Raw genomic sequence first — 22,962 nt, 5'->3', positions numbered from 1 at the left:
GATGGTCAGGCACATATCTTAATTCTTGCTTGTGGAAATTCTGTTCTGTAAAATGGAAGTCAGTCTAATTTAAATACAAAATAATACAAATCAAAAATATTTTTCTTCTCACCTCATGGGATTGTTCTTTGCAGTTTTTTGACTCTCTTAACATTCAGAAAACAAATATAAGGCTGAAAATGATCAACACCGGAATAAGACTGTGATTTGTTATCTGGATGAAGATGCTTTGTTTCTGTAAAGTAATAGTTGGAAGTAATAAAAGCAGCTATACTCTGAGCAGTTTTCACTCTGAAAGCTGATACAGACGTTTTTCTGAATTCTGATGCTACTGTGCTCCACCTGAGAAGAGCAAGCACCCTGTGTGTGCACCTTAAGTCCTCTTCGGAGTTTGTTTGTGGGGCTTAACTGCCTCACATATTGTCAAGTGGAAGAGATTAGTGCTGTACTGAGGTTGTCCAGATGATAGTATTGGGATCGGAAATGTCCCACGTAACTATGTATTGATAGTTCAGTTTGCTTTTACATGTCTGGGAATTTGTACTGGAAAAGCAAGACCAGAACGTCAATCAGAATTAATTTTACCTTTATAAACTGTGCATCCTAAGTGTGAATGATGCTTCAGTACGTATGAAACTTAGGTGATCATGCAATAATATATCATAATGCCCAGGGACCTTTAGCTGGTATTATGAAACTGTATGTTGGAACTTTGTGTTCTTAATATATGACTTGAAAATAGTAATATGACCCTATTTTAGGTGTAGTTGAAATAAACTTCAAGTATCTACTTGTTTAAGAGTTTGTGGATATGTGCAAGATGGGGGGAGAATCTGACACCTCAGCTTCATTTTCTTACACCATACTTCTAAAAGCCAAAGGCTTTACCATCTGAAATTGAAAAGAGTAGAATGAGGAATTTTGTTCCTTGCAACACAAGTAATGCAGAGGATCCTCTGTGTCACTTTGCTTTGGGAATTTTTAGGGTGAAGGGAAGGAGGATAAGTAAATAATGAGTATGTAACCTAAACTCTAGTTCAGGTGAATAGCAGTCAGACGCATACACTGCACCAAGAAACATATTAATATTTTAATTGTCTGAAACTGGTAGAACACTTCATTTTTGTTGGCTATTTTCATCATATAACATATTAATTTCTATCAAGTGAGGATGTCATGGCTTGAAAAAGGGAGGCTGCTTACACACCAGAGCTTATATTTCTAGATTTTTTTTCTTTTGTCGACAAGATTGTTATCTTTTTTGGTACATTAGCAGTCCTGTTCGGAAGTGTATGGTGGGGATTTCTTACCTTGTTTTGTTTTTGTTCCTACGGTCTGTCTTAAGACTGCGTCTAACTGATGTCTGTTCCTTGTTTGCACTTAGCTCTGGGTGTCTATTTACTATGGTTTTGCAAGTGTAAGCCTCCAATTATATGCTTTCCTTTAGCCTTTATATATATATATATATATATGGTCTTGTTTGTTTGTTTTAGACTACATTTCTGTTATGTGTTTACTGTCTTTAGAGAACTTCCTTGATGTAATTGACTTCATCAACCAAAACTGTGAACCAAGGGCGGGCAGGTTACATGGAAAGAAATTTGCATGAAACCTTTTCATATGTGAAGAAATTCATGAGTTGCAGACAAACTGGCATGGGAAGAGTTACTGTGTTTGAACTGATGCTTATGAAGGAAAAGGCTATATGGTTTAGCATTGGATAGGTTATCACACAGGGTCCTGACAAGAGGATTTAGTGTAGGATGACTATATCAAATAGTTTCTAAGGAAACTACTGCTGAGAGGATGTATGAGGTAAAATTTCTATGGCAAGCCTACGTGTGTATGTATATTTAAGCGTGTTGAGTCTTCACAATAGAATAATTAATGTGTGCTGCTATATTTAAGGGTGCAGGATAATTCCTTCCGTATACTGTTGTCACCAAAATCATGTAGGTAAAGTAGAAGCGTACTTTCAATGTCTTTCCGCAACCTAGATTGTCTTAACTCTTTTCTGCTACATTCATTGCATGAACTCCTAAGAGAGAGATGGAGCTGCAAGTGCTCAAGGTATGGCTGTTTGTTTTTATTTTTTTCCTCAGGTCCTTAGACTCTGAGAGGCAAATAGAATTTTTTTTTTTTTCTCTGAAGTCACTTCTGCTGCTTTCCACGGCTGCTCTGTGCAATACAGTATGAATATCAGCTTTATAGTTATGGGTTTTTTTAAACTCTGCTATGAAATGTTGTTTTAGCCTCGATATTGCTAATGAGTCAAAGCAGGCATGGAATTTGTGTCTTTTCTGAGTGCTTTGCAAGATTGAGGCTTGTGTAATAAGGCCCTAAATCCTACATGTAGAATACATCAGTGTTAGTGTTTTAAAGCTGGAATGCATATCTGTCTGCTAAGCTGACAAATTACCAAAAAACTGGTGTCGGAAGAGGGACTCTTTCTAACAAAAAGAAGGCTTGAGCTGATGGTTATTAACCGTTCAGAGAACCTTTTCTTTCTTCCTGCCATTATCTGTTTTCTGCCTCGTAGAATTTTACCTTTGCTCTGTGCTGTGGAGCTGTTAAGGCTGAGGGAGTTCTGTACTGTTTCTAAGACACGGATGAAGTTGTAATTCTGCTTCGTTGATTACAACAGGTTTTGAATTTGTTTTCTGGTGTCTTTGTCAAAATGGCAGCTTATGTAAGTGTGAGTTAAATATGACTGCTATAGCGTAATATATTTATATAGGTGGATTGAAGGCAGTCATAATGCTATTTTTAAATATGTTTATTATAATAATATGTACACTCCAAAATCAATGCCAGAAGTAATCCTTGAATTTTTCTCATTGTAGAGGCCTGTAGCTAATGGCATAAAACATTATCAAATCGGCATTTTGGTTCCTCTTTGGAAAGGATGATCTTGTTTCTTTTGGGATTATACTGTCCCTTTTCCATTATGGAAGTAAGACCATACCGTGGCTGTTCGATACAGTCTAGCAATCCAACAGCAGCTGGATGTAGATGTTGCTGCTGAACTGCTAAGGAAGGAGATGCTCCTAGGAGAACTTTTTGTGAAGCAAATCAGTTAAGTACTAGCTTATGCCATTATGTTTTCTACTTTTTTCTTATTTTTTTAAGATGTACTAATGTAGAAAGGGTATTGTAAATACCTGTTTGTGTAAGTATATATTTATATAAATGTTCATATAAAATCTCTTCTTGTTAGGAGTCTTATTTTTTTTTTTCACCTTGTTATATTTTAATGTTTTATTTTGTATTATTGTCTTACAGAATTCCCTTCTACCTTCTCTGCCACTTAATTCTAAGTGCTTTTAATGCATGGTCTTTTTTCTTTGAATTTGAAATTAATCCTATATCTTTAATCTCAGGTTAGAAGTTATTTTTCACTATCATTGTCTTCATTACTTGCTTCTTAGACACTGTTCTGCCTGATGTATGTTTTTTTTTCAGGCTCTTTGAATCAAATGTGGGCCAGTATTTCAAATAAGAGCACGTTATCAATTTTGTGTGCTCTGGTTACATATTTTCAGAATTACTTTGTACCACTTCTGTGTTGTTAAACAACTTGATTGTTTTTCTGGCTGCTTTGAAATTCCTCAGCAGATGTTTTCATTTAGTTGAATGAATTTTCCGTTCTTTTCCATTCAGACTTTTAAACCTCTGCACTCAAGAATAACTCAACGTGAGACGTTCAGATTGGTTTCTGTTATCTGTATTTGTCAACGCATTGCCCCGTTTCCTTTCTCTAGAGTTTGTTACAGCCTTGTAACGGAGGGGAAGGAGAGGATGGAGGGTGTTTCCTATTTAGTTCCGACAACCTTGTCTCATGTCTTTACTCCCCTTGAACATTCTGAATCAAGGGAATTTAATGCTGATTTACTTCAGACTAAAGGTGCTGTGTCGATGCTTTCCATGCTTCTTTCTTAATAGATGTAGCATGGAAAAACCTTTCTTTAAATACACTTCTTTCCATGTTTAATAATGAATTATATATATGAGAGGAGTATATATATATATAGCTTGGAAGAGCAACCTGTATTGATATTTGTGTTTTCCATTCTTTTAGGCCTGCTGTCAGACTGTAGTGTTCTCTTGCATAAGTGGCACTGGAGAGAGATCATACTACTTAAAGCTTTGCTCTTGTTCGGTTTTCTCCCTGCTCCAGATTTTCATTGCGTAATCTTCTTGCCATAGACCTTGAGGTCAAAATACACGATTTTCTTAATCATCATGCAGCTGTGACTCGGTTACATTATGTGCATTGTGACATCTAGCATATAAACGTCAAGAAATATTCTCGTTTTTGAAATGTGTGTCCTATTTATGTAAATGCTCTCCTTTGTTTTGAAGACAACATAAAATCCAAGTTCCTTTAGAATAAGTAAAAACAACAGCAACAAAAACACCTACAAACAACCCTTCCCTTTCTCGTTTCTATCACAGTAGACTGTTAAAGTTTTTGAGTAGTTACCCACGCTTTATGTTTCATTGTTTCAATAGTGTATTTCTGTTATAAATTTTATTTCCAATTGTGATATTTTCAAAGAACTGATGAGGGGCTCTTTAAAATAGGAACATATTTCTGTGTAAGTAAATAGAAGGATGGTCATTTAAACAGAAGTAGCGTCATCTCATGGTGTTTCAGTCAGCTGATAACCTCATTTCCATTGTCTCTTGCTTTATGTGCGTTTTCTAACTGGTTTGATCCTCAGCAAACTCTCATTGTGAGTGTACCCGGCAAGTCATAAGTTGTATAGTGCGGTCTCATATATCCCAATGAAAGTTAAGTTCTTAAATATCTAGGCTGCTATTGTATTAACATCAGGAGTGGATCCATGGTTTTTTTATTTTTAAAATATTTGTGCATAGTGTGAGCTAGTTTGGAGAACGCTTTGGCTTAGTATAATGCTGGTTAGATCCCAGCTGTAACTGGCAGAGGTAGGATGTAAGGCTGTGACTTCCTTTGAGAGCAGAATGTTGTAGCTTCAGCGTTAAAGGTGCCAGGTCTAAAGACTGAAAAGCTGTAGCGTCATCCTGACACTTCTTGTGCTGGATAAACCAATTCAAGAGAAGATGATGATGATGATTGCAAGTGCTTTTACGGGAAACTTTTCAGTAATTAATTCTTATATTTGGTTTTAACATTGAGTGACTGTGTTCCCATCTAGAACTTTTCTGCTTTAACATGGTTTCAGACTTGCTTGTGTGGTATTTAAGGAATTGAAACAATCAGTTCTTATGTCAAAATATTGGAGTGTGTTTAGTTACTGCTGTTGCTAATAACTAAATTTCTGTTTAGTTATTGTGATTCCTGCTTAAGAACCTTTGAGTGATAGTAGGAAAAGAACTAGTTCTTCTAAAATAAACATTTTGTTTGCTTTGGGAGAGACGTGAACACTCTGGAAATGAAATTCAGTACTCTTAGTTGAAGCTGCTTCACCTTTGAATAAATATGCTCTGGATTTAATGCTGCTGAACCAGTTTATCTTAGAGACACACCCCCATGGTGTCTGATATATTTATTTTTCTCCAAATGTTAGACTGTGCATGGCAAGCTTAGAAGTGAATGTAACCGTGAGGCAAGCGTTACAGATGCTGGAGTGAAAATCCCAAAGTGTGTCTGCGTGTCAGATAGAGACAGCCACACAACTGCTCTGCACGCGTTCCTTTCTAGGCAGTGGCGAAGCATGCCTGGTGCAGCCTGGAGCCTGAGTAGATTGGGAAGTGCCTGCTGCTCCACCAGGGCAGCTTGGCTCTAGGGTGGGGACAGTGGGGAGGCACAGCCATCGGGCACTGAGCTTTTGCTCATTGCTTACATAGGGAGTCAGAGCTGTAAAGCTATGTCCTGACTAACTTGAATTTTTGTACAAGTCCTTACAATTGTTTGTAATATCCAAGTCATTTGAAGGGAAGAGCTTGTTTGTCCTAAAGTTGAACTAGCATAGTAATCCTAGCTGAAGCAGGTGTGGACTGCTTCTGAAATGATACAGCAGAACTGCTTGTCTACATCCTTTTTAAGTCATATGAGCAAAGCAAGCCTTAGCATCCAAAAAAGTCTCCTGAGAGGAATACAAAAGTAGCCTTGGAGAAAAAAATAGTTTGTAGTAGTCTCACAGCACGCTTACATTTTCTTGTAACGGTGTTGTGAGAGTGGCATATAGATCAAGTGCTTTATCTTCTGGGATATAATTTTATGTTATTAGTCTTTAATGTACGCTCTGTTAAAAATGGTCTGAAAGGATCAGAACAACCAGCTGTATTTATTATATAAGCATCCACTTGAGGCAATGTAGGAAATTTTCACTGTGTGAAAATGGATAGACCACACAGTAGAAATGCTACAAAAAAATCTGTTATGTAAGGCTGTTTTTTCCCCCTTTCTCCTAAGATAGATAAATACACAAAATGCACTGTACTTCTATACTGTAAGTCAAACTGTTAAAATCTTACCCTATCACATATAGAGTTTCATATCTGACATTATTTCTACAGGGCGTGGCATAAGCTCTATTTCAGCATTTACTTTCAAGACAGCTCCTGTCTTCTGGCAGCAGGCATGGCCATGGTTGTAAAGCTGATGTACACTGAAATAGTTTCCCCAAACAGGGCCTGCTTACAGGTCAGATGTATGGTGCAAACTCTGGAACAGAAGTATGTGGGATACTGGTGGGGAAGGTGGACGTTTCATTTTTCATATAAGCTAGCCACTAGATGAGCTTAGCTATAATATGAAGTGGCACCTGAATTTTGTCACCTACATAGGTTCAGTTTTCAGCTTAATGCTGATTGTTTTGCAAACAGCTATTGCGGGATTTTCTGTTAGGCTAAATAGACATGGAATGAGTCATGGAATGATTTGGGTTAGAAGAGGCCTTAAAGGTCATCTAGTTCCTACTCCTTTGCTGCAGGCAAGAACACCTTCCACTAGATCAGGTTGTCCAGGGCCCCATCCAACCTGGTCTTGAATACTTCCCAGTATGAGGCATCCACAACTTCTCTGGGCAGCCTGTTCCAGTGTCTCCCCACTCTGAATAAATAATTTCTTCTTAAGATCCAATGTAAGTATTCCCTTTTTTAGTTTAAAGCCATTTCCCCTTGTCCTATCACTACGTTCCCTGATAAAGAGTTCCTTTCCAGCTTTCTTGTCGGCCCCCTCTAAATACTGGGAGGCCACAATGAATTCTCCCTGAAGCCTTCTATTCTCCAGGCTGAACAACCCCAATTCTCTCTGCCTGTCTTTCTAGGAGAGGTGCTCATCTGGTCATCCTCGTGTCCGTACTCAGAGCTTACTCCAACAGGTCCACAGCTTTCTTATGTTGGGAAGCCTGGAGCTGAACACAGTACTCCTGCTGAGACCTCACAAGGGCAGAGCAGAGGGGGACAGTCACCTCCCTTACCCTGCTGGCCACCCCTCTTCTGATGCAGCCCGGATCTGAATTATATCTGAATTGCAATGTAGTCTGAAAGGAAAAGCTAACAGAAAGTACTAATTGTTGGCATGGAGAGAAAAAATAAAAGGGGAGGAGGTGATACATTTTTGATAGCTGGAAAGTAATTAATTGGAAAAGCAGTATGGAATGGAATATACTCATTGTTCGTTTACTTTAATTTTCTGTTAGAGGTCTCTGGATACTGAAATCCTCTAATTTATACTAGGCTCATCTGTGTGCTCTTCACCTTTTGCTCAGCATGAAAGGAAGTATCTTGCAGTGAAACGTGAATGTTAGCACTATGTAAGATTTCTTGCAGTGGAATTGGAATTTTTAGCTCTGTAGAGAATAAGTGTTACGAACACTGACAGTAAGGAAGAGTCTTTAATACATTCCAGTTATGATTTGGACCTTTTAAAGAGGCATGTGTTCTCCCAAATCATAAAACCAATTCAATTCACTTCTTAGAAAAGTAATTCTTTTTTTCATTAATTTTGAATCTTCCTTGCACTTTTCATTGTATGAAATATTGTTTCAGTTTTCTTTTCAATGTGCTTGTACTACTGTGCACCACTAAGACGTAAAAGTTTTCCACATTGGGAAGACGTCATTCTGTACTTCACGTAGGCAATCTTTCCCTTCTTTCCCCCTGTTCAAAAGCTGAGGGTTTTTTTATTGTCATTTGTTTGGTTTTTGTTTTTAAGAGCAAATTGCAGTGTTACAGAAAGACCTACATGCTTTTAGTAGACTTGATAAAAATTGTTAAACAATTTTTAACTTTTTTTTTTTTACACATTACTGTTTCTTTATTATATTTCTCCTTACTTTGTGATAATCAGTTAATTTTCATCTTTCAGAAAACAGGACAGTATTTGAAGGCTTGACAAATGCATCCCAGGCTGAAAAACTGCTGCGTTTCTCCTCCTCTTCCTCCTTTAGAAAACTGACTTCTTTAAAGAGAGGTAAAGTTGGATGTTGCATTTTAGGTGGAATTTTTTTTCCAGACAAAGTGAGCTAAAATTGAACTAAATGTGAACTTCTTCAGTAGCTTTTCTTGTGATGCTTTAAGTTAAATGTTAACTGCTAAATGAGATGTGCAGCCTCATTTATACAAAGGTGCATGACATGGAATTTACTGTTTCCCAGCACAGTTTTTATATTGTATTTCATGTCATTTTCTATTTAAAAAGCACTGACTTGTTCTTAAGTGCAGTTCTTTGTTAGGAAATCAAAGCCAAAATGTTCTAAGACCAAGACAGGTGATTCCAATCATCTTAGCCAGCTGTTTGAAAGCCATTTATCACACGTCTTCCATGATGTAACTTATTTATCAGAACCGTAACTTTTGTTTGAGCTTAAATAGTTTCCAAAACACACCTGGGAGAAAACTGTAAAAAGTAAAGATTTCACTTCATCTTCAGCTGCCCTTTTCCTATGAAATTTACAACAAATTCTACCAATAGTAGCACTTAGTTATTTTTGACATTGTTTGTATGTAGTATTTATGGGTTTAAAGTTGCCAGTTATCATCTGGTTTTGGAAGCATTTCTCTTTTCTCCCCATTTCAGGCTGAAAGAACTTCAGAGAATGGTGACTGTATTAAGGGGAAAAATAAAGTTTTATTTATTGTTATTGATTGCTTTTTTTTTTTTTAAGGAATGCTTTGGTGTTGATGGTTATTTATAGATTTTTAGAAAAAAAGTGATATATGTATCTGACAGTGTGTGACAGCTTTATTGCACGTAACTGTGATATACCTAGATCATCTTCTAAAAAAAAAACCACAGAAAAAAAGTAACTAAAATATGTCTTAAAATACAGCATCTCTTCACATTCTTGTTTCTGTTCAGGCAGCTGTTAAACTGCTGGTCCTAAGCTTTTGTTGAACCTACCCAAATAAGTATGTGTTGAGTTGTGTTGCCAGGTGAGTTGAAAAAGCATCAGAAAGTTCTGAATAGCAATTCATTCAGCTCTCCTTTATCCCTTGGCTAGCAAATCAGAGCTCCTCTCTGAAGGATAAGGCAATAATTAATGGTGAGAAGGAAAATTGTTGTAGTAGGGTTTTTTTTGCTTGTTTGTTCATTTTTTTCCCTCATAGTTTGGGGCAATAAGAAGTTCAGTAAATTGGAGATGTAATCTAAGTCCATCTGAATTCCTCACAGCTTCAATCCCCTTAAGATTGTTTTTTTCCAGTCACTTCGTACTCAGGGTAAGAGCTTTATCCCAATCGCTCTGTCGTGACCCATAAGCAACGGTTGAAAGGAGACACAATGAGCTCAAAACCCTGTTAGGTTATTTGCATTTCAGTAAAGCCAGGAGTGTTAATTAAATGTTTTAAGACTTCCTGTATATGACTAATGAAATTAACTATATGATTAGGAATGTGCTGCAGTGTTCAAAAAAACAAATGGAAAGCCCTGCTAGCTCATAGACACACGCACAAAATAGTTATCTTCTTCCATGATAGAGAGATTGTGCCTGACCTAAATTACATTGCATCTTTTTTCTTTTTTTTTTTGCTAATTGTAATTTTTTTGCTCTTTTCATGGTGGTTTTTTTTTTTCTTTTTGAAGAAGACGACTCTTCCAATTTCTTCATGTGTATTTTCTTTACTTGGTTATCAGAATGTTAAGGTCTACGTATGCCATGTTGTAAATACTATACTGAAAGTAATGTGAAGGAGTTGGGAGAACTTTTTATTATTTAACTGGGATAGTCAAATCACCCAGCACAGGATGCTGGAAGGGAACTATGTGTACAGAGAATAACGTTGCTTTGTTACAGTTCATTTTTCTTTGTCTGTTCTGTTTGCTGCTTGTTAGGTCAGAAGGTCTTCATAAATGCTGGTGTCAGGTGCTTTTCTTGACCACAGCTCTTCCTAGTGTTCCTCTCACTACAGGCACACGCAGGCTCTCCTGTACAACACAGTACGAAGAGCCAAAGGATTGCTTTAGTTCATGTCTTATGTTCTCTCTTTAAGGTAGTCAGAACAGATTTTGCTAGTTTCTTGAATGAAATTGTGTAATATCACTGCTGCAAACTAAGGAAACTGAGTTTTGTTTTTCAAACAAGTTGTACTTGAAAGAAAGATGGTTTGGGCCCAGTGTTCAGTGTTTTGATCTTGTGTATCAGCAGAACATGTGTGTTTTCCCATTTAGGACAGGTTTCTCAGTAGCTGTGTTTTTTAACAAGAGAAGCTATACACAGTAAGTTTGAGCACGTAAGAATATGACTGAAAAAAAATTGAAAGCAAACCAGCAATTTGTGAAAATTGGAAACATGTTAGAATTCTACCATTATGGTAATGGAAAACAATTGTCCCTGACAGTTTTCTTTGTTTTTTTTTTCTTTTTCCTGAGCATTCCAACATACTGTTAGAAGAGCTAAATTGTGAAGCTTTTCTTTCAAGCTGTGCAATTCTTTTAAGATCAAGCTTTAGGGAGTGAAATTCTGCTATTAGAATTCCTGATAACAGTTGTTATGAAACTTCTTTATTACGTGCATCTAGAACTGTCATTACATCATCTAACATCGTTTGTTCCATGATGTTATTGACTTTGGTCTGCTTTTCTTTTCTTTGCGCTATATTTGGTAAGGGAGCAAGAACGACATGACGTTTGTGTTAAATAACGTACATTTTGGCCTGAAGCACTGAGTGCCTCTTTTACCTTCCCCTCCATTATAGTGCAGTAGTTCAGAAGAAGAGTCTGAAGAGAGCAGTTTTTGGTCATTGTTTGAAAATAGGACCAGTTGTCAGGAGCGCAACTTTCTATGTTGTTGGATATTATATACATCTTTCAGGAAATTATTAATGGATTTTCATTGGGTTAGGATTTTACAAAAAGTATTTCTACCAGAACTCTTCCTTACTATTTTTTTTTTCCTTTTGCTTGTAAAGGTAAGAGAGAAGACACAGAAGTAAGAAAATGCTGGGATCTGAAAGGGGTGTGGTGGAAGAATGGCTGTCGGAATTCAAGGTGAGCTAAGACGAATGATAGAGCCAAACACTGCCTATTATAACAGTGTGATTTTTAAAGCATATCTTAGTGTGTAAATCAAGTTGACAGAATGTAACTGATAGCTAGATAACACTACCTACATTCCTGATTGAGCAACTTCTTTGTTTTGCCTTTAACAAAATCAGTATAGATGTTTGAAGTTTTGAAAATACCAAAGAAAGCGTTTGGCTGCTTATTCCTATAGTCTGCATAAATGAGTTGTTTTATCAAGAGGAATCTGAAGTATTTTTAAGCTGTTCTGCATGTTTATAATTGTGGTGGATGAAACAGCGGATAATGCATAAGCAGGCAAACTGGATTTCATGACTGATATAATATTAATGTGTTACTGAAATGAATAATTAGTAATTCCTCACATCACTGATATGCAAAAATTCATTATATAGTGTTATTAGGAACTTGTTGAGGTGCCAGGGATGCAAAATCTACAGACATAATTCCGTGGTGGGGCTTTAGGCTGTAATTGATTAATCAAGTCTTTGGAAAGTGTCTGTTAAATAAGAAATATTGGGAAAACAAAGTGTCTTCATTTCAAGTTGAATCAAGTAATTTTTCTGAAACGTAAATCTGAAACTGCTTCTGAAGATAACCTTGAACGTTGCTATGTTGCCTCTCAATGCAGTTTATATGGAGCAGAACTGGTACTGAATGAACTAGGTTACAAATTCTAAAACTTACTCAACTTCAGGAATTGTTCTTCATATTGGGATGAGGATGAATGTGTTTGTACTTGTGAACATTGATTTATCAGAGCAACTTTTTTTTTTTTAAATTTAGGCATTACCTGAAACACAAATTTCCAGCTATGCAGCTACGTTGCACCGAAAAAAAACACTGGTACCAGCTCTTTATAAAGTCATTCAAGACCCAAATAATGAGGTAGGAGACTTATGTTCGCGGTTGTATGGCTTCCACCTCTGTAATTGAATGTAGAGAACTTTGAGAGGAACAATCTCTTTTCTGATGTGGTCTGACAGGTGTATCATCCCTTTTATTATTCTCTTCCATTTTGACATTCACTTGAATGCTTTTCTGATAAGACACAACATCATCTTCTCCCAAAAATACAGTTTATGCTGTCTACTAAATTTTACTTGCCACATCTGACAGTTACAATTGACTTTGCAAGTTGTTTTTTTTCCCCAGAAAACACATTTCAGGTGCAACAAAGTATGGCTTACAGTGGAAACCCGGTAAGACTAATTGCATCTCACCTGGTGGCTTATTATGGTGGAAGAAAGAATTGGTGTATAACTCACTATATGCAGTTAAAATAAGCAGGTCTTTTGCTTATACTAGTATAATGTTTGTGAAATTTGGTTTAAACTACTGCAAACAAGAGCAGAAACAGGACTCCAAAATATAAATATGTACAATAAAAAAAAATAAATCTTACCCTTGTCTGTAATTCCTTTAGCAAATGATGCTATAAAGCTATGCTTTCTGTTCCAGTGGCTTCTATCATGACTGTTTCTGGAGGAGTGTGTGAAATGCGCCTTCTAAATGAATTGAGCAAGTATACCACTCTGCTGTGTAAACTGTTTTAGATAAAAATTCAAAATATTTGATTTATCATCTGTGATCTCTTGTATATTTATAGATTTAATGGCAAGCGTACACACTAAGGAAGCTTCTTATTTTACTAAATACAGCTCAGCTGCTTTTAGAAGCTGGACGCTTGATTGAGCTTAGAGGATATTACTTAATTCTCATGCAAGAAAAAAACCAAAAAACACCACTTTGTGGGTGTTAAGGTCATTTCTGGAACATTTCATTTCCCCAAGTCTCAGTCTTGGGACCAGTGCTCTTCAACATCTTCATCAGTGACATAGACGATGGCATCAAGTGTACCCTCAGCAAGTTTGCAGATGACACCAAGCTGAGCGGTGCAGTCGATACATTGGAGGGAAGGGAAGCCATCCAGAGGGACCTGAACAGTCTGGAGAAGTGGGCCCACGAGAACCTAATGAGGTTCAACAAGGCTAAATGCAAGGTGTTGCACTTGGGCCGGGGAAATTCCAGGTATTTATACAAACTGGGGGAAGAACTCCTGGAAAGCAGCCCTGCGGAGAAGGACTTGGGGGTCCTGGTGGATGAGAAGCTGGACATGAGCCAGCAGTGTGTGCTGGCAGCCTGGAAGGCCAACTATGTTCTGTCTGGGCTGCATTAAAAGAGGAGTGGCCAGCAGGGAGAGGGAGGTGGTGGTCCCCCTCTACTCGGCTATTGTGAGGCCCCATCTGGAGTACTGCATCCAGGCCTGGGCCCCCAGCACAAGAAGGATGTGGAGCTCTTGGAACAAGTTCAGAGGAGGGCCACCAAGATGATCATAGGTCTGGAGCACCTCTCTTATGAAGAAAGGTTGAGGGAACTGGGCTTGCTTATTTTGGATAAGAGAAGGCTCCAGGGAGACCTCATTGTAGCCTTCCAATACTTCAAGGGAGTGTAGAAACAGGAAGGGGAACAATTGTTCACGAGGGTGGATAGTGTTAGGACAAGGGAGAATGGTTTTAAACTGAGATGGGAGATGTAGGTTAGATATTAGGAGGAAATTTTTCACTCAGAGGGTGGTGACGCACTGGAACAGGTTGCCCAAGGAGGTTGTGGATGCCCCGTCCCTGGAGGTATTCAGAGCAAGGCTGGATGTGGCTCTGAGCAGCCTGGTCTAGTGGTTGGCAACCCTGCACTTGGCAGGGGGGTTGAGACTTGATGATCTTTGTGGTCCTTTTCAACCCAGGCCATTCTATGATTCTATGATTGTGTGTTACAAATAACTTGCGTAGTGACATTTTTCTTTGTACTGAAGCTACTGTTACTCCCTCTGACATGAAGCCACCATTGCTACTGTTACTTTCTAGCATCTTAGATGTATTTGTGTGTGTATGTGCATATAGACTTCTGAATATCTAAGTGTTGTCCTTTGCTCTGAGAATAAGCATTTGGTTTATTTTCTGTGATACAAAGAAACAAATTTGTCAAAAAAGCACATTCTTAAGTGTCTGAGAGTGATTTTAAGTTACTGCACATTGATGCTTGTCTAATTCTACTCTTTGGAACTGCTGATGCTGTTTGGGCCTGATTCTGATCTCAAGTATTAAATGCATGATCTCAAATTTGTGACTAACTTCAAGTTCTGGTTGTTAAGGCAATATGTATTTCTGAACTTACGTGTGAGGAGTATAACCTCATGCAGAACTCTCTCACAAAAGTATACAATAAATTCATTACTTTGTGTAATTCTGTTGGTAATATTTGGCTTTGAGATTTTTTTTTTCAAGTGCCTTATAGGGTGTTGGTGATTTTTCTTCTTTTTTTTTTTTTTTTTTTTTTTTTTTTTTTTTTTTTTTGTTCCTTTGTTATTAGAAAGGTAACTGCTTATGAAGCTAAAGCTTGTGTGGTAAACCATTACAAAAAATACTAGCTGAATTCTTAAACATGATGGACAAGTAGTTTTTTAGTACAACTTCATTGTAAAGTTGACCTATTTAACAAAGTTTTGAAAGGGGGTTACTGCTTGGGGCAAATATGAATTTTGCCAAAATCGCTTAGTACTCTCTTGGTAAGACTAGGACTGTTGATTTAGCATGAAACCAGCATGTTTAAGAACAAAAGCAAGCAACTAAGGTGTTTTTCGTGTTTGACATCTGTCTACCAATTTCAGAGCTAACAAATGAAGGCAAGCAAACTGTCAAGTTAAATAGAACTGTTACTTTGTACCTCTTAGGAAATTCCAGGAGTTTCTTAATATGATAAAGATAATGACTGGAACAGGAAGTTACGTAAAGAGGAGAGTGTGATTTTGCTCATAAGTGGCTCATTTAACTGAGTAATGTATTTTTATTTTATTTATTTGCTTAATATTTGCCTTCTAAGATAAAGTCGTTTTGAAGTACTGTTCTTTTCATGTAGTTTCTTAATTATTTAAATTGGTTTCTGCTTATAGACATAAATGTTATATACATCTTAAAATAACGTAGTAATGAAATTTAAATATTGACTCTTCATGTGTGGCTATTTTGTTTTAACCTGGAAAGCTCAGCCTTGAAACAAAATGATCACCTTTGCAATGCCAAGCACTTTCCAGACATAGTAATCTTCAAATAACACTAATTTCATCCATTGTATTATATTTAAGTCTAAAATGAGTGTGTTATTTCCTGTTGTGTTTGAATTTATCTAAGAAGCAAACATTTCCAGTCTTTGTCATGCATTTTATACTCAGTTTTGAACTTCAAGATATGGTAGAATCATAGAATCACCAAGGTTGGAAGAGACCTACAAGATCATCCAGTCCAACCGTCCACCTGTCACCAACAGTTCTCGCTAAACCATGTTCCTCAACACAACGTCTAAATGTTCCTTGAACACCTCCAGGGATGGTGACTCCACCACCTCCCTGGGCAGCCCATTCCAGTGCCTGACCGCTCTTTCAGAAAAGCAGTATTTCCTAACTTCCAACCTGAATCCCCCCTTGGGCAACTTGAGGCCATTCCCTCTCGTCCTAAATGACTGGCAATGACTCTTAAGATTTGATAACCTTGTAAAATAAGCCAAACATAAAAGCTAATAGTCAGCTTCCTTAAAACATGACTAGTGTGAATCTTCTTGAGGTGCGAAAATGAGGTCTGCAAATTACGTCATTGTTGCGTATTGTATTTATGTTAGGAAAAAAATCTTGTTTTGTTTCTTACGCTAATTGGTCTTTATGCTAATAGGAGCACTCTTCTAATGGAAGCTTTTGGTTTGTCAGAAAAGAGATATTATTCTAATAGACTATTTAGCTTGTTGTTTAGCTGTTCTATTCAGTTTTCTGTAATATCGTACAAAGGGATCTTTTGGAATTGAAAAAATTTATGCCTGTTCATTCATACGTTCATTACTGGTGACAAATGTTTCATTTCCTCTGTTTATTCAATGTCTTCTGAACATTACCCTAGGAGAATTCGCTGAAAAAGGCTTGCTGCAGTTGTTAACTCTTTTGCAAAATTAACGTCACAGCTATGAGATATGAGGAGTATTTACAGGCTTGCAGTACCACTGACTGAATATTGCCATATCTCTCTAGGCAAAATGATCTAAATTAAGATTAATTTTATAAAATTTTCATTTAAGGTAGGTTGAATTAACTCAGTAACTTAGTAGAATTAACTCTGGTAGAGTCTGGTCTGACTTCAGCTAAAACAAATTATTCTTTTCCACTGTTTTTAATGAGATTTGGATTAGACTGACTAATTTCAAATAGGAAACAGCTTTGGGCTACTGTCATCTCTAATCTAATAGAAGTACTATTAATAGCAATGCCACTGTATATGTCTAGTTTCTGATAATGTTTGTTAAGCTCATCTTGTACCTGTTATCTCCTCGCAGATGCATTTGTATTTCTTATTTCCATAGAGATTCCTCTTTTATTTTTAACACTAGCTTCCTGTTCATATTTTCTTTTAAAGAAAACATAAACATGTGTTTGGTGATCTCTGAATTATTTATTAACCTCTCTTTTTTGTTTGAGCATCTGAACAGTGCTAGACTTCTCATAAAACATGGATACAGTTCTGTCTCTGAGGACTAGAACATCTACTGTAACAAATGCTTTTAATAATTAGTGTTAGATAAGCATTTGCACTGAGTAAATATTAAAACATTTACTTGTAAATCTTTGAAACACGAGGTGCTGTTCATGTGTGAAACGTTAGAATAAATACACTAAATAAATAAATGTATACTCTATAAGAATGCTAGGGTCTTTTCTCTCAAAATGGTTGCAGTAGAAGGCTTATATTTTCATTGGATCCTAAATAAAAGATGTAGTATTGAGTTATTTTACATTTATAGCTAATAAAAATCTGTGTGCTCCAGACTACTGAATTTTGCTGTCAGCAGTCTTAGTGTCAGCTTTCTTCCTTCCCCCTGTTGAAGGAGTCTGCTTTTGTTTCTGCTGTAAAAACAGGCTTTTAGCTTGAAGTAACTAGACTGTCCATCAGAAGCCTTGTTACACAAGGTGCTTACACCAAGCCTTGCATAAGAGATTTGACTGCTAGCAAAGTTTTATTTTACACAGATGTGATGTTATGACTTACATAATCAGTGGTGTAAATAGCATGCTTCATTGGCCAGGGTACTGTGGGTTAGGAATGGAACTGCGTTCACCTTTTCTCGAGCACTGTAAAATTGATGCTCTCTTAAAGCAGCTATCTTGATAGAAATTCTGTCAAAATTTATGCTGTGATGTACTGGAGTAAAATATCAAAGTCTAAATAGGTTTATGTTAAGCTTTACAGTCATACAGATTTATGGCATTATATGTTTATCTGCTTCTCCTCTGATGATAGCAAGGAACTTGTTAAAAGGGTTTTAGAGGATAGTTCGCAACAAATCAAAGAACACCTCTGAGCAGTGGTGGTGAACCCTATGTGAAATTCTGGGTATTAAGATCCTGATGACTAGACAAATTATTGTGCTATTTGTATTATATTGAGCAAATACATAATTGTTGGGTTTGAGACTAAAATGGAGTAGATTAAGAAATTAATTGGTGTTTCTGTCAATAGACTTATCTTCAGTAGCTTCTACTAATCTCCAACCTTTGTACTAAATGTACTAAACATTATAACTGCACCCCTGAACTAATATGTTCCACGTAGTTCAAGCCATTAATCTGTCACATACCTTAAATTATTATCTGTATACAAAGTAAATCTCATACTGACATCCCTAGAAAACAGTATTCTTAAAGACCAAGATGGTTGTAGTAAAGCCACATTTCCCAATTCTGCATACCAGTTCCCCTCAAGTCTATACTTACAGATCTCCTTAAAATGAATACAAATATTGTTTTAGTTTGTTCATTTACTTGACAGTGACAGATGTCATCTTTACTGACTTCAGTGGCTGCATTGTGTAGCCCATATATTTGATATTGTGTTCTCCTTCATTAGAGAGGCCTAAGAGTAATTCATTACCCTTTTTGTCTTTTCACAGCTCCTGGAGCCTGTTTGCCACCAGCTCTTTGAACTATATCGTAGTTCTGAAGTTCGGCTCAAGAGATTCACACTGCAATTTTTGCCAGAGCTGATCTGGGTGTATCTACGTCTTACTGCCAGCAGGGATAGGCAAAGTAATGGTTGCATTGAGGCACTGCTGCTTGGCATTTACAACTTGGTAAGTGAGGCATGGGCGGATGGCTGAGGAAAGCTTTGATCTGAAGTTTTGCATCACTGACTGGTAGGAATAAATTATTAGAACAACGTGTAGATATAAAATTAGAATGCGACTGCATTCAAGCATATTTAGAAAAAAGCATAATGTTGTGAAGGTTTAGTAAAAGCATGTTTGCAAAAACATTTGTTATTGGTTGTAAATCCATTTGGAACAAACATTTTAACTCAAAAGGATCATCCCACGGGTTTTCTTAGTGTTATGTATTTGTATGCATAAGAAAATGAAGTAGCCCTCTTTAATGTTGAAACATACAACTTTTACGTGCATATCAGTATGTCATTGGTCTATCTTCCTGTACCACTCTCTCCTCTTCCCTCCTGTCTTACTCTCAATAGTTTATTTTTACAGGCAATTTGAAGCTGAAACTACTGAGCATGCTAGTGTTTAGATGCATGTGTACTTCTGAGGTAGACACTGTCTTAAGTGGAAGTGTGATTTTAAATGTAACTATAAAGCATATAATACCAAAATGTTGTCCTTCGATCTACATATTGTAGCGAACTTCTTTTAACTGTGTTTTCTTTGTACCTGTGATGAGACCAATGAGACATTGTGATTCTTTAAAAATAAAAAAAAAAAAAAATTACTGCTATATGTCTAGATCACCCCTAACAACTGGAAAATCCAGTTACTTTAGATTTATGCTAATGGAGAAAAAAGAGGGTCCCGCTTGCTGATTTTTGGTACTGTTTGCTAGGTTGAATATTCATCTTTGACATCAGTTTTCTCATAGAAGTCCTTCTGTGGTCCCTTTGAAACTTGTAGTTCATATTCTTTTGGGATGCTAAAGAAAGAGACCTCAAAATGGACAATAACTAGCTCTATTTCTTTCTTTGGTCCTGTTGATATTTTTCTGCACATCTACACATACTGAAAGAGTAAAGCTACTTTCTCAATCTTCAGAAGGACAACAATAAATCCTTTGCATTGTGTTAAATTCCATCAGTTTTCTTCCCCTTGTGACCATTAAAACCCACTATAGGAACTGTGTTACCTTGGACTAGGGTTTCATGTAAACTTGGATGATTCAACGTATTGTTTGGAAATTCACAGTACAAAGTGGAAAGGCAAGTGTCACGGTTTTATCTCTAGATCTGTGTCGGTGACAGTGGGCCCACAAGCCCACCCAAATGAAAGGGGGAAGGAAGGGGAAAGTAACAAGGAGGTGAAAAAAAAACAACAAAAAACAGCGGCAGTAATCTGAGGAGGAAAACAAACTTAGTTTACTAATTATAGTAACAGAATGCAAGTTAATTGGAATTGAAGCTAATAAATCAAATAAATGAGAGAAAGAGTGTTGAAAAACCAAAGACCTTACTCTAATGCTGTAGCCAAGATGGTCAGTGAGCACACAGAGCCAAGGCAGGCAAAAAAGAAGGGAAGCCTCATGACTCCTAGTCAGTTTGATCTTTCCCACCAACCAGAAAATGGAAGCGGAATAATGAAGTCTTCCAGGATCTGTAGTTCACTCTTCTCTTCTGAGACCAGAGCTGCAGCATTAACTCTTTAACTCCTGGTGCACTGCATGATGTTATGATGTGGAATACTGGCCACAAATCATAAAACCACGATAGCATGATTTTAGACTGCTTTCTGATACAGTCCTATGTCCTATGTAATTGCTTTTAGTTTATTGGCTTTAAAAACTGCTATTTTTGCTTATGTAGTAAGTAGCCTGTCAACTATAAAATCTAATTGGTTTGAAAACCTTTTGAGAAAACACTGTATATTTCTTACTGATAGAATTCCTGAGGAGACTTCACCAGTCTCCTTGATTTCACCTTTTCTCTGTAGTGCATTCATTTTGAAGTACTGTCCTTCTGTCATCAAGTGACTCATCAACCCCCATGTGTCTATATATTTAGGTTTAAAGTTTAGTGTTGCTCCACTATGCAATTCTATTATACGTAAATGTCATAATGTAAAGGTGGGCTAGAGAAGCTTTTACTTCTTGGTTTTTGACAAAGTCAGGAAGATCAAGGAGCCAATGATGTTTTTTAAGTGCAGTCAGTGATGACGGTCTTTCCCATTAGGTCTTATCAGAGCATCTAACTTCTTACTTTTTAAATGGGTTTTAGGAGTTCTGTAAGTTTTCCAAATCCTGTCTTAGTTTTGTTCTTTGTGCTTTTTTGTAGTTTTGTTTTTTGTTGTTGTTGTTTACTTTTTTTTATTTTTCTCTCCTGTTGTTTATTTTTGTTTTAAATGCAGGAAATTGCTGACAAAGATGGAAACAACAAAGTTTTATCTTTCACCATCCCTTCATTATCTAAACCCTCGATATATCATGAGGTAAGACAACTGCTATGGTAAATTAGACTTGGGTCTATTAGAGCAATGAAAACTGCATCCGTTTGGAGCAGCAGACCATTTTGGTTGCATCCTGTTTTCAGTGTTACTATCTTGGAACAATTGGTGTAATCTAAATCAGTAGCAGTAATAGAAAAGAAATGTAAATGTTGTAAAATGTTTGCTGACAGTGCCCACTTTGTACAGAGGTTAATTATGTTAGTTATGTTGTAGTTGCAAATGGGCTGCTTCTTAAGTGTTAGGATAAAAGTAATCCATTTCCTTTTGTAACTCCTCATTAACACAAGTTGAACTTAGGAATCATTTTTCTTTCTCTATTCTTGCTGTACAAAAGGCCTGTGCAATTAGGACAAACCTACTTTAGATGACTATGCAATGATCAAAATTGAAAATGACTCTCACTTGTTCTAATGCTTTTGATGATAATGAAATTATGTAATGTTTTTAGATGTTGTAATTATTTTCATTTTTAAAAGACAACTGTGTATTTTGACTTGGTTGATTGTCCTGCATGACATCCTGGTTGCCAAATTGGAGAAAAATAGATTTGATGGATGGACCACTTGCTGGATAAGGAATTGGCTGGATGGCTGTACTCAGAGTTGCGGTCAACAGCTCAATGTCCAAGTGGAGACAGATGATGAGTGGCGTTCCTCAGGGATTGGTGCTGAGAGCAGTGTTATTTAATGTCTTTGTAGGTGATATGGGCAGTGGGATTGAGTGCACCCTCAGCACATTTGCAGATGGCATCAAGCTGAGTGATGCAGTTGACATGCTCGAGGCCAACTGCAAGGTCCCATGCCTGGGTTGGGGCAATCTCAAGCTCAGATACAGGTTGGGAAGAGAATGGCTTGAGAGCAGCCCTGAGGAGAAGGATTTACGAGTGCTGGTTGTTGAAAGACTCAATGTGAGCTGGCGGTGTGCGCCTGCAGCCCAGAAGGCCTACTGTATCCTAGGTTGCTGCATCAAGAGAATTGTGACCAGCAGGTCGATGGAGGTGATTCTGCCCTCTACTCTGCTCTTGTGAGACCCCACCTGGAGTACTGCATCCAGTTCTGGGGCCCTGGCAAATGAAAGATAAGGAGTTATTGAAGTGGGTCCAAAGGAGGGCCATGAAGATCATCAGAGGGCTGGAGCACCTCCCCTGTGAGGACAGAGCTGGGGCTCTTCAGCCTAGAGAAGGCTCTGAGTGGGACCTTATAGCAGCCTTCCAGTACCTAGAAGGGGAGCCTACAGGAAAGCCGGGGGAGATTTCTTAAAAGGGCAGGTAGTGAAAGGACAAGGGGAAATGGCTTTAAACTGGAAGAGGGTAGATTCAGACCAAATATTAGGAAGAAGTTCTTTACTGTGAGAGTGGTGAGACACTGGAACAGGTTGCCCAGTGAGGTTGTGGATGCCCCCTCCCTGGAAGCGTTCAAGGCCAGGCTGGATGGGGCTTTGAGAAACCTGGTCTAGAGGGAGGTGTCCCTGCCTATAGCAGGGGGGTTGGAACTAGATGATCTTAAATGTCCCTTCTAACCCATTCTATAATTCTATGATTCCATTATTAGGAGTTTCAATGCTTTTGGAGACCTTTTATTTATGATTTGTTTTCTTCTCCCTCTCACCATGTACTTCTAGCCCTCTACTATTGGATCCATGGCTTTAACTGAAGGAGCTCTCTGTCAGCATGATCTCATTAGAGTAGTTTACAGTGATCTTCATCCTCAAAGAGAAACCTTCACAGCACAGAACAGGTAGGTTGGATGCATTGTAACGTTTGTGGTGCTTCACTAGACGATCAAAAAGTCATTAAACGTTAAGACCAAATAGACTGTGGTCAGTCCTTTCTTAATGTTTAGTGCTTGGAAATAGAGAGTAAACCAGTAAACTTGGAGAATATTCTTCTTTTTGCTTCCAGTTTTTTGTGTTAATAGTTCATTTAGAAGTGAATAACTTCGCTGTCATTTCTGTGTCTGTCAGGAGTATCTTTTGAGTTT

The 22,962-nt window shown here is 37.4% G+C and overlaps 1 protein-coding gene across 11 annotated transcripts in view; it reads left to right on the top strand.

The window, feature by feature from the left end:
- Window positions 1-22,962, top strand: part of FAM126B (family with sequence similarity 126 member B) — a 59,281-nt gene that overhangs the window by 13,509 nt on the left and 22,810 nt on the right. For 10 of the 11 annotated variants that reach the window (XM_021400823.1, XM_021400821.1, XM_021400822.1 and 7 more), the window contains 6 exons: window positions 8,300-8,404; window positions 11,341-11,419; window positions 12,239-12,340; window positions 18,437-18,616; window positions 20,885-20,965; window positions 22,604-22,719. In XM_021400823.1, the coding sequence (XP_021256498.1) occupies window positions 11,369-11,419; window positions 12,239-12,340; window positions 18,437-18,616; window positions 20,885-20,965; window positions 22,604-22,719 (530 nt within the window). In that variant the 5' untranslated portion in view covers window positions 8,300-8,404; window positions 11,341-11,368. Of the gene's footprint in view, window positions 1-8,299; window positions 8,405-9,292; window positions 9,367-11,340; window positions 11,420-12,238; window positions 12,341-18,436; window positions 18,617-20,884; window positions 20,966-22,603; window positions 22,720-22,962 lie in introns of all 11 variants that reach the window. The other variant, XM_021400820.1, reaches the window with a different exon arrangement.

Source organism: Numida meleagris, chromosome 5, assembly GCF_002078875.1.
Source record: "Numida meleagris isolate 19003 breed g44 Domestic line chromosome 5, NumMel1.0, whole genome shotgun sequence".
NCBI classification, from domain to species: Eukaryota; Metazoa; Chordata; class Aves; order Galliformes; family Numididae; genus Numida; species Numida meleagris.
Note: the sequence above shows the minus strand (reverse complement) of the source record. Positions and strands in the feature narration are given on the sequence as shown.